The 12802-nt window shown below is 43.6% G+C and overlaps 1 protein-coding gene across 3 annotated transcripts in view; it reads right to left on the bottom strand.

Moving 5' to 3' along the window:
• LIMK1 (LIM domain kinase 1) overlaps positions 1-12802 on the bottom strand; it is a 99622-nt gene that overhangs the window by 30084 nt on the left and 56736 nt on the right. The window contains exon 1 of one of the 3 annotated variants that reach the window (XM_083172067.1): positions 5735-5877. The exons of the other annotated variants lie outside the window; for them this stretch is intronic. Within the exon in view, the coding sequence (XP_083028193.1) occupies positions 5735-5877 (143 nt within the window). Of the gene's footprint in view, positions 1-5734; positions 5878-12802 lie in introns of those variants that run through there. 3 annotated transcript variants of the gene reach the window in all.

Here is a 12802-nt window from a genome sequence, read left to right as displayed (position 1 = left end):
ACATATGAAAGTAATTTTATATCGTCTATCATCCTACAAAAGTCCAAGAAAATCAGAGACGTCGGGTTGAAAGCTGTGATGTTTTGGCATGAAACAACCACGTCTTCCTTTATATATGTCAACCTCTCCCTGAAATATGCTGTCACGCCTCTCCCTGTCACCCAGTGCTCCCCCTGTTTGCCTGCCTTCTGCTGTCAACCTCTTCCTCTCACTGCCTTATGCTGTCCCCTTGCCTCTCCCTGTCACCCAATGATTCCCCCTGCCCTTCTTACACTCATAATTTTCACAGACATTTTTTACCTCACCTCCCTTATACTTTCATCCTCTGCCTCTCCCCGTCATCCACTTCTGTGTGGTATATTGTGAACTTTGGTTGGAGTGGAGATGGAGGGCCCAAATGATGTTTTGGCATCTGGGCCAACCACTCACAAGTTTCACCACTGGGTGGTAATCTAAAAACTGGGGGTGCTGTGGGTGACAGTATCTGGGTCTGACAATACTTTTCACCTACAGGTAACTGTGGTTATCCCAGGTGTGTGCGTCCTGCTCACCCCGGTGCTTCATTCTATTACTTCAATCACAGCAATCGCATGGAAGGTCACCACAATGCTTTCTGTATGTGATCCAGCTTCCTGGGGGGGGGGGGGGGGGATCAGCACTGCTCTTACATATAGCCAATAATGAGTTCCTGCTGCCATAGGGCCAAACACACCTGCAAGTGTTTTTCTGGATGGCTTATTCTAATGTGAGAATTTGTCCGTGTATGTTAAAAACTTGTGGGCCGTAAGTGCAAGCCTGCCCTGTTTGTTGTTATTCTGTCCTCCCTTATCATCATCAGTAGAGCATCTGACCTGCAACCACTCCATGCCGATTGCAAAAGAATTGTCCGAAATAGGCATCCCAATTACGGCTGCGAGCTATGAATGAGCATGAAAGTCGCCCTCCAGGACATTCCAACAAAACTTCTACTAGATAGAGCAGATGTCTGCTCACAAGGTCGTCACTGAGAAATGCCTAATTTACCGATAGTGTGGTCCGCTGATGTGTGGATCAATCCGTACACAGTAGCTCTCCCCCTCTCGGTGCTTAAGGGGCCCATTTATCATTCAATATTTGCGGCAAAATCCCAGAAAACCTCAGTTTTCGGGGGTTAGCCGCAAATATTAAGTATCCCCTGAATGTATCAGGAGGGACCGCAGCAGGAATCTCCAGTTTCTATGGGGGATGCAAAGCTGGCCAATGTATCAACATCGGGAAGCGGCACGTCGCATCCCTCGGCTACTGCCATTCTGAGATGGCGGTAGCCCATTGTAGCCTATGGGCTAGACACGCACATCCTTTCGGAGCCCTGTCCCTGCGCGGTAGGGATGACACATCCTGCTTAGGATCGCATTTCACAATGCGATCCTGGGTGGTAATAGTCGGCCCAGATCGCATTGTAAATGCGATCTTGTCACAAATCGTGGTGCGAAACCCTGTTTGCGGCCGCGCCCCTTGCCATCATGCTGGTGCGCGTTATGGCGCAGGCCCATTGCCTGTATCATCTCTGGCTATGGTGCGTGCCATTATGTCCCTTGTGCCCCCTGCGTCCCCCGGGTCCTTGCGCGGCATGCCTGCACGGTTCCACGCTGGGCCCATGCTGCATGCCGGGAACACAGTAAACCCCGGTGCTAACAGATCTGTGATAAATGGGCCCCTGAGTCTGATTTGGTGCATGTGAAGTCTTCTTGGCAAAAGGGCAGTTAGCGGAAATCCTCAAGGTCTATCCGCATTGCCACTAGTGTCTGACTAGTATGAGGGTCTCATATATTATCGTGCAGATAAGAAATGTTCCTTGCAGGGGCAGCTGCTCTGGTGGGAGTCTGTCCCAGTGATGAGGATTGTAGAAATGTGAGAGCTACAGTACAGTACTGACTTTGAATAAACTCTTGTAAAGAGCAAATATGTGTTAACCAGGAAGGTAAGGAGCATGATGGATAAGTAGCGCCCTCACCAGCATTTATCTTCCATTAGGGTTACTACAACTAACACCATATGAAAATGGCATTAGTTATCAGGGCCAAGTAAGAAGTTATCACAGATCGTAGTCTACAATGGTCTGGTGGTCTACTTCATTGCTTTGTGCAGATAACAACAAAATTTCAGTTTCGGGCAAATCATGCGAATTGCAGCAGTGTTTAAACCCTGCCACTTGCAGCCCCGGCCAGACGGTTGAATGCCAGATTTGCACAAAAGAGTTTACTGCAGCGGCAATTGAATCCCCCCACCCCCCATATCTCTGATACAGTATCTTCTGTGTTTGCCAATTCTTAAATCAGTTTACTTAAAACATGTAGAAACGGGAGGATTAGTATGATTTTCGGCACTCATTGCTATTTAAAAGACCCTTAATACCCCTTTCACACCGCAGCTATAACACGATATATTGCCGTTTTTTAAGCGCTTCAAACCGGTTCTAGCTGGAGTGTGAAAGCCCCGCTGTGAATTTACCGGGTACAAAAACCTGGCATTTGAAAACGGATTAAAAAAAGTATCCTACACAGTTCTGAGCCATTTCAATGTACAGTGTGAAAGGCTCAGACCCAGTATTTACATGACTGTGCCACAGAAGGTGATAGGCTGTCTCCCTGCGTGATATCACCGAGCAGAAACAGGAAATAACAGGAGGAATCACATGCAGAGTGGGTTTAGGTGGACTATGGGGCTTCTAGTTTTAGGCGGACTATGGGGGTGACTAAGGGGACACCTGGGCGTCTAGGTTTAGATAGACTATGGGGCGTCTAGTATTAGTTCTAAACCTGGGTGTCTAGGTTTAGACGGGCTGCGGGGGTGATTGGTGCTGCGAGAACTGGTCCGTTATATGTGTGAGCCAGAAAAGTTAATTTAAAATGACATCACATGGTTTTTGATGGGTGAAACAGGTTCAGGGTGAAAGGTACCAACCCGGTAATGAACCGGTTATACAGTATACCGGTTCCAACATGCAATGTGAAAGGGGTTTAGCTTCATCAGACCCATTTAAGAAACGTTTTAATGTCAGAGCAGGTTTTGCGATGTAAAAGCAGTATTAGTGTGTGAAAGCTAGGTATGTACATCATACAGCAGTGAAAGTGAACCTCCCTAACATGCATTCAGTTACTGAGTATATCACATGAGCATTTACACTGAGTTTTCATTGTCAGTAAAAAAAATCTGTCAACTCATACTACAGAACTGCAGCGTGCGCTCTCACACCGGCTAGAGCCACAGTGCTATACAAACAAACAAAAGAGCCTGCTGGAAAGAAGGCTTGAAAAGCGCTGCATTCTGACATTCCAATAGTGGCCCAGTCAATAGGAAATTTAAATAATCATTCAATACTTAGTGGACAACAATGTCCCTTTCATTCATTGAGAGAAAAGCAGACTCCATGCCAGGGGCAAAGTTCTGCTTTGATGCCTAGTTAGTTTGGGAAATAAACTTGTCTAGTTTTAGAAATAAAACTGGGCAAACTCTTGCAATATAATGAAGCCGTTAGCCAAGTGGTTCCCAATCTGTGTGCCTAGACACCCAGGGGTGCCACTTGCAGGGCTTCCTCAGCTTCCTGGTCCAGGACCAAATGAAATTATTTATGGTCAAATTATAGGCAAAACCAGTGCTAGTGGCTGCCAATCATAAAACATGTGGCCAATCAGAAGCACAACTGTACATGACCACAGATCTGACCCTATGGCAAGTAGGCACAACTGACTTAATTTTATCAATAAAAAAACTTGGTACTTGTGTAGTTTCATGGCGGCAGCTTACGCTATGTTTGAAACTACGTTATTAGCGTAGCCCAGTGGCTGCCTTACTTGTGTAGTTTCACGGCGGCAGCCTCAGCTACTTTATCAGCGTAGCTGAGGCTGCCGCCATGAAACTACACAAGTAACTACCGTACTGTTGCCAGCCTAGTGAGCGCCTCTCACACAGCGCTCTCCGACGGGGCGGGGATTATGCGGGCGCCAGCGGAGAGGCGCTCCATCTGTGTGAGACGCAGGAGCGTCTGAGACTTAATTAGTAAAAATGCATTTAGATTAGTTAGCAATAATAAAATGTAATTTATATGTATTTTCTTCAGATTCCCATATACAAGGTGTAGGACATTATCTGACTTTTTTATTTTTTAAAGGATTAGATTTTTATTTTTTAAAGGATTAGTCCACCCAAAATGAGATTTTTGTATTTCGGGTGTAATTCAGTTACATACTATATCCAAACCTCACCTGCATTTATTTCCCGCAGATATTCTAGAGCTGCTCCCCATGGTCCCCGGTAGATAAACTTTCCAAGTGCGATCAATATGAAACTGTTGGCCATAGAAAGCCTTCTAATGATCATGGCTCAAGGTCAACATGAACAAAAGGTTGAAGAGTAACAGGTCGACACTGACAACGGTCGACACAAGCAATATGTCGACGTGGAAAAGGTTGACATATGAAAAGTAAGCCAGGAGTTTTTCACGGTTTCTGTGACCATGTCGACATGGACCCCAAGTAGTGTAACGCGTACCTTTACATGAAAAAGTTCAAAGAAAGTTTAAAAAAATCACGAAAAACTCATGTCGATCTTTCCATGTGTCAACCACTGTCATTTCGACATATTGCCTGTGTCGACCTTTTATCAAAGTTAACCTTATGTCTAAAATCAGAATACCCTTAAAAATATAAGTATCTCCTGAAAGCATTACAAGGGTTCTAAAGCACACACTGTAGCAAAGAACCCTTCCCCTGTTTCCCATCGAAATAGCTATGGACTACATATCGCACAAATTACTGGGAGAAGGATTGTCTGGATCCCTCTCCGGTAACAGCCAATGGCGCATGCGCTGTCTGCAGCATAAAGTATGTCTTCAATGTCTCCATCTCTTTTTTTTTTTACTTTTTTGGGATGGGTTCCTAACGCAGCTCCTGTCCCTTTTAATTCAGGGAGACAGAGGTACTGGGGGCATGGCCTGCAGCTCAGAGAGCGCTGGCCTTGCTCCCCAGAGTGATGAAAAATGGGGGCATGGTTTTTGCTAGGTCACGCCCCCTATGCGGGAGCTCTTGTATGTGTCCCGACCCCACAACTGAAAAAGTTGTATAGATATAATAAAAACATAAACCACTAATAGTAAAAAAAATACATACATTGTTCTAGCTTAAGGGTTAATATTACATCCTCATTTGGCCTGAAGTCACATAAAAGCAGATAACATACAGTGCACAGTTATATCATCTATCAAAGCCATTGAGGCATAGTGTGCCTTTAAGAGAAAGCCCTGTAATTCTATTGTCCTGGTTCCTACACTGAGCCAGTGCTGGCCAACTATAATGAACCGTGGGAAACTGCATTACTGCAGCCCTGTGCAGTATGTGGGCTGCAGTTTAACCACAGCCTGTGTGTTGGAGCACCGATAATTACATCCACACCAACATTTGCTAAAAAGGAAGATGCACTAAGTAAGGGCGGGTTCTGCCGGTTTGTGTTTGCACAGACAGATAATAACATCAGCCTTGTTACAGGGTTTATCAATGCTGAATGTGTTTTATTTTGAGAAACATCCTATTGCCCACAGAAACATGTGTAACTACTAGGACCATGCAGAACCAGAAGACTGGCTTATTTTGAAACGTAGAGCATATGGTTATTTGCCTAAAATGAAATCTATAAATACATAAAACAGCTGAGGTTTGATGTTTGCTAATTACACAAAACTAGGCATCTGTTCCCTTACATAAATCTCTGGTGAAGGAGAAGTGAAATGACAATGACATCAGAAGTGGTTACTGAGTCGGTGTGTCCTCTGTTGTGTAGAAAGTAAACCGATGCATCTGCTCTGGCCCCTGGAGTCTGAAACAGGTGACACAATGACATCATTGTTCTGCAGAACCTGACTATTAATAAGCATGGAACTCTGATTGCTCCATTTATATCTTCCCAGGACAAAAACAACCAATCGGAAGCTAGGACTCGCAGTGAAACATCCTATTAACCCTTAGCTGGCCAAAACAACCAGACTCATGAATTAAAAGGACTATACAAGCCTACCAAGGCGCAAACTGTACTCCAGCAGATTTAAAGCCGTATTATGTCCCTGAATTGCCCTCTTCTGCATGAGGGACTCTTATCCCCATCATCGCTGATAATCCCCCTCCCAAGCCAGCTTGTGGGCACCTCCGTATATTGAACAGCTGTCATCACGGTTGGGCAACGCAGCTGAAGACTTTAGGAGTTCCATGTAAAAATTACCAAAATGAATAGTAAGCTATTGTTGGTCCCAGGTTTTCCCGTGATCTGCCATTCTTCGCTACAGTACAATATGTGATTGAAGAAATCAATTTTCCACAGAGATAAATGCTAATTTTATTTAACAATAATAGGAGTATAGCTGACAGAAATCTACATTTTCCCATTTTACACTGTCTGCACAGATTGTGATAATATAAACCAGGCATGTCCAAACTGTAGCCCTCCAGCTGTTGTGAAACTACACATTCCAGCATGCCTTGCCATAGTTTTAGCATTCCCGAATAACAAAACTATGGCAAGGCATGATGGGACTTGTAGTTTCACAATAGCTGGAGGGCCGTAGTTTGAACATGCCTGACATAAACCATGCCTATGTAAAAAAAACTCCAAACTATAATACCTATTAGACAGATCTCATATACAGAACAGAACGGCGCACTGTTGCATCCACGGCCTCCTCATTACAAGAGCTATATTTGTTGCGGTAGGAAATGTATGGGGAACGCTGCCAGAGTAAGAGGACCTAGTGGCTTTCAGTTCACAGTGGGACATTTATAATGATTATGTCACTAAAAAATATAATTGCTTCTTGACCCAGAATCCTAAACCACCACTTAGATTACAAATCTATTTACCACAGCTGTAAGTACAGGGCCGGACTGAGAGCATGTTTGCAGCTATTACAATGAAGCCGGGCCAGAATCAGTCAGCAATTCATGTGTGAAAGAGAGTGAGGTCCCAGAGTGGGGGGTTTCTGGGATAGGAAACCAGCTGGTAGTAATTGCCATTAACGGTAATCCTAAAAACAACGTTTAATTGGTGGGCTGGGAACACCAACCGCCCGTCTAATAATGTTTGTTTGTTTGTTGGGAAGCTGGTAGCTCATTGTTGCTCCGGTTCATTAGAACCAATACAACTTTTAAAATAGCCCAATAGAAGGAAAATTTGCTTACACGGTACATTTGCCGAGTGCGACGAGATGTGCGCTCAAGCGCACATCCCATCGCTCAGCTCAAAAAGTATGTGCTGCACATACTTTTTGTACTAGATTGTATTGCATCTCATTGCATTGCAAAACATGCAATGCGATGCGATCCAGTCCAAATTGCATACAATAATTGTACCATGTATGGCGTAATAATATAATGAGAACTGGTATTAGGAAAAGTAACAATAGTGTTCATTCTAGCACCCGCTATCTTTGAAAACCCATGCAGTTCCTCTTCCCTGCCTGGGGTGTCGCTGTTTGCTGTAGTGCTTCTAGCACAGTGTGGTCTGTATATCAGCACTGTATGCAAGAAACTTGTGTTAGAAACACCACAGCAAACAGCAGACAACTGCATGGGTTTTCAGGGATGGCGGGTGCTAGAATGAACACTATAAACAATTTGAACATTGTTCATGCTCTCATTAGCCATCCATTCATCCTCATAGATGCATAGCTGTAATATATTTTTGTGAATGTTAGTGTTTCTGAATAAAACAAGTGCCCCAAAATAGGGCCTGATTCAGATGTGGTTGGAGTGCTAGCTCTGTATGGTAATGTAGAAGGAGGTGCATATTACAATCAGACGCCTCCTGCTGCATTAGTGATCTGAGCTGTGTCCTAGGACGCAGCATTGGCTCTCTCACTCGCCATCCGGCGGCTTGTAGCACCCACAGGGCCACACAAGTCAACTGTCGCAGAGGCCAGGAAATCTCTGGACAACCAAGTAGATCCCTGACCTCTTCCATTCCCCTAAACCAGGGGAGGGGAACCTTTTTTGTGCCACGGGCCATTTGTATGGGAAAAAAAATCCTTCGGGGGGGCCATATCTAAAAATGTATCTTACAAATTCCCCTGCTGCAGCCGTCCCATGCTCCGGCGGCTCTCGCTGAATAGGACCGACTGTCTCCGGCTGCTGTTGATTAAGAGGAATCTCGCGAGAACTACCAACCTCTCGCGAGAATTCCCCAGTACGGGCCACTCAGACCGGCTACGGGGGCCGCATACGGCCCCGGGCCTGAGGTTCCCCACCCCTGCCCTAAACGGATGTGATGCTACTCAATTTTCTCAAACAGAGGCCATTACCACCCCCTCCCCGCCCACCAAACATCATCACACTGTCAATCACTGACAGCCTGTGTGCCACAACGCACATGCAGTACGGGTCATACGCAAAGTACCGATAACATCCTGCTGCGGCCTCTGTTTTTATCCTTCTAGATTTTCTCATGCTGAATGGAGCTGAAAGTATTTTCATCGGTTTTGTAACATTTCTGAATGTGTGTTCTTAAGAACCCAGGTCAAGTGAGAGCAGGAACTCTAGAAATACGTTTTATAACTGTAAATTCATGTGAAACAGCAAAGTGCTCAAAATACCCTGCGGATAAAGAAACAAATTCTGAGTCGGACACAAAGCAGCTGCAAGTGCCGATGGCTGGATTTACTATCTTAGGCTAATATGAGTCAAAGCACAGCCCATTTTTTCCCATCCGCAGAACCAACCGTTACCTCTAACATGGGCACTTACACCAGCCGCATGCTACTGTCAAAAACAGGCGTCCCCTCTCCGTACACACGCTACATCCAAACAACCCCTTCAGATACAGTAGGTACCCAGAAATGTCCATTCACCTAGGGCCTTATTTTGGTTCACTCTTTCTGACAAAATCCTTCTTAGATGGACAAAACCATGTGCACTGCATGGGGGGCAGATGTAACATGTGCAGAGAGAATTAGATTTGGGTGAGTAATTTTGTTTCTGTGCAGGGAAAATACTGACTGCTTTATTTTTACACTGCAATATATATCTCACTTTGAAGTAAAACCCCACCCAAATCTAATTCTCTCTGCACATGTTACATCTGCCCCACCTGCAGTGCACATGGTTTTGCCCATCTAAGAAGGATTTTGTCAGAAAGAATGAACCAAAATAAGGCCCAATGTGAGAGATCCATCCAAGCATGGTGGAAATGGTACACTCTCCTATCCTCCATCTAGGTGCGTAGGCATAGTCCAGAGCATGCACAGCCTGCAAATGTGTTCGGAGGTGCATTTGCAGTCTCTTAATAATCCCAACAAGTATCTGCAACCAATGCAAAAAAATTTTAAAATGATAAAAAAAAACAAGGTAACAAATCCATATTTTGTATACTTATCTAACCATATCAATTTGATGTAACTTTTACCACTGGGGTCAAAGCAATTATTGGAACTGTATTTTCACAGTAGCCCCATTTATAAAGGGTGCCGGATGACGCTCCGACAGTCAGGATTCCGACGTTTTTTTCTCCAACATAAGAAATCCTGACTACTAAATGCCTGACAGTAGGGATCCCGACTGACAAGGTCGATTTTCCCTCGTAGGGGTCCATGACCCACTCAGAGGGAGAATAGAACCTGTGCCAAGCGCTGCAAGCCACCAAGCTCGCAATGGGCTTCATTGCGCTCGTGTGTCCCCGCCCACATCAGACTACTGACAGTTGCGATTCGATGTCAGAGAACAGAGAAATGACCACACCCATTTCTAAAGCACTGGAAAAAAAAAACCTTTGCACAGTCTGACACTAAAACAAAGCCTTATCTGTCCATAAAGAAATATACAAAACATCACACAAAACAAAACAGACAAAAAAATTACATTTAAACAAATGCCAAATAAAAACTAGTAAAATATGGTGTAGTCACAAACACATAAAATAAACCCTATTCATTGAAGAGGTTAAAAGTGCCCTACTTTGACAAACATCGGCCAAGCTTGTTTTTGTACAGTTAATACAATGAAATCAATTATGCAGATACAGTATACAGTATTTCAGACCTACTTACAAAGTATCAATGTATGGTTTACAATGCATTATTGGGAGGCCAGGCATCCCACATTATACTTCCTAAAAGGAAACTGTTACCACTGAAAAGAAATACTGTTAATTTGAAGGGCAAGAGAAAAACTTTCAAGGTAGAATGGAACATAATTTCTAATCAGAAGGTTCTTTATTGATGTTTCTGGGGTTTTGTTCTATTTTCCCTGCAATAATAATACAAAGAATGATGCATTTCTTTTTCTAGAAATTGTGTGCCGTTTCCATGGTTTTTGTTGGGTTCACTTCTCACTGATGGGGAAATATATGTTTTTGCAACAGCAAAGTATAAAAAGTCTGATAATCAAGGACTACAGATTTGTTCACATAAACCCATGAGCTGATCTATATTTGGTGCAAGGGGTGCCACTGTTATGAGGCCCAGATGCTTACGTTCCTACCTCTGGGGCCTGACTCAACTGTCTCCACCCAGTTCTCTCCCAGGTTCCCAAAATTGCTTGCTGTAACACTCTTTGGCATAATGTGAGCTGGGGGCACTGTGTTGAATGTGTACTGGCAGCAGTGCTTTGTGGAATCCTATTCATTTGGGTACTACAATATGACATCATATGCACTGGAGGCACTGTGTTTTATGATGGGACCACCACCATAGTTCATAAAATTAAGAAGGCGCTACTATGTGGCATAAAATGAACTAGAGCATTACTATGTGGCACAAAATGAACCGGGGCACTAATACAGTGTATGCAATGAACAACTGTATAGAGAAATCTTTAATAGAAGGGCCCTAGAGCGCCTTCAAAATGTTGCTATAGGTTACTCAAAATTCTGCCTACGTCCTACATAAACCAAATCGTCAAATTGTGCAAAATAGCCTCATTTATCGAATCATGTACTTTGCAACATAACCACACTAATACAGTCATCCTAAGTAACTAGCACGCTATAAGTGAACTTATACACAATCTAGGGCAGGCAATCCCAACCTCGGTCCTCAAGGCACACTACAGTCCAGGTGTTAGTGATATCCATGCTACAGCACGGGTGACTTCATTAGCCCCTTAGGGGGTTATTTTGGTTCACTCTTTCTGACAAAATCCTTCTTAGATGGACAAAACCATGTGCACTGCAGGGGGGCAGATGTAAAATATGTAGAGAGAGTTAAATTTGGGTGAGTTATTTTGTTTCTGTGCAGGGAAAATACTGGCTGCTTTATTTTTACACTGCAATATAGCTGTCACTTTGAAGTAAAACCCCACCCAAATCTAACTCTCTCTGCACAAGTAACATCTGCCCCACCTGCAGCGCACATGGTTTTGTCCATCAAAGAAGGAATTTGTCAGAAAGAGTGAACCAAAATAACCCCCTTAGTTACATTGATTTAAAAATATGTGCTGAAGCTTGGATATCTTTAAAACCTGCACTGTTAAGGCTTCCATACATTACAGCGAATTCTCCCCTCAGAGAAGTCGCACACAATCCCCCATTGATATATCACATGCAATCCTAGCCAAGCCTGCCCGGCTCGGAGCAATCCTGCAGATTGCATCTCGGAGGCTCTGATGCGATGCGTGTGGGACCTCGAATCGCATTGGACTTCCTGTCATTTACATGTAATTTACATGTGACCATGCCCCCCTTCCAAATTTTGCTCTTCTGATGTTGGAGAGTTTGGGGGCCTTAAGTGGCAATTAAGAACCAAGGTTTGTTATGCCTGATCAGTGATCTAGGATAAAAACGCAGGTCCCATACTATTGGCTCGCGCTATGCATTGTTGTGATTTTTCCTGCAGCTCTCTGTTTAGGGTTTTGCCTCAGTAGTCTTTGCCCAGGATTTGGAAATACATTAAACATACAAGCCATTGAGTTCAAGACCATGATTAAAATGTAAAACCATTAAACAGATAATGGGGGAGATTTACGAAGCCTTGGAGAGAGACACAACGGAGAGGGATAAAGTACCAGCCAACTGTCATGTTGCAGGCTGTGTTTAAGCTATGATGCTTATACCTCTCCATTTTATCACTCTCCAAGGCTAAGTACATCTGTTCCAGTGACTGTCTTTTAGTGTTTCCTCACGCTGTACATTTGTTATCCTCTGAGGTCATTTGTTTTTCAATGTTGTATTATAGAAAGGAACGTTGGTAAACACATGACCTTGGGCAATGTGTTTGCTATCAGTATTTGCTTCTGCATTTTGATAATGACTTCTATGAAAATAATAGCTCTGTTTTATGTACTTTATATAATTTTCAAACCTTCCATGATAAACATTACATTGTCTAAGCAACTTATAGCATTATATAGGGTGGCAAAAATCTAAATAATAAACTGGGGCACCAGTTTCTAATGCTGGTGCCAGCCTACTTCAGCTGTAGCTCCAGTTTCTAGTAGTCAGGTGGTGGCCAAGACAAAACCACTTGTACAGGAACTTGAAAAGCAGAAGATGTATTGTCTGTGTCTACAATGCCCTATGTTTGTATCCACTTTGTATATTTCAAAATTTCAATAAAAATTATTGAATTAAAAAAAAAAAATACCATAATGTACTCCTTGGAAATAACACCTTGACCACAGACATCTCATTCAGATACTAGGTCTAATGGATATACAGGTTGAGTATCCCTTATCCGAAATGCTCGGGACCACGAGCATTCCAGATAAGGGAATATTCCGGTTTTTGGAATTTTTTTTTAGCTATACTTACCTGCCCCTGGTGGGTCCCCGATGGTCCCTCAGCGTCCATGGAG

This window comes from Crinia signifera, chromosome 2 (genome assembly GCF_055691185.1).
Source record: "Crinia signifera chromosome 2, ASM5569118v1, whole genome shotgun sequence".
Taxonomy (NCBI): domain Eukaryota; kingdom Metazoa; phylum Chordata; class Amphibia; order Anura; family Myobatrachidae; genus Crinia; species Crinia signifera.
The sequence above is the reverse complement of the archived record's forward strand: the minus strand, read 5'-3'. Positions and strand labels throughout refer to the sequence as shown.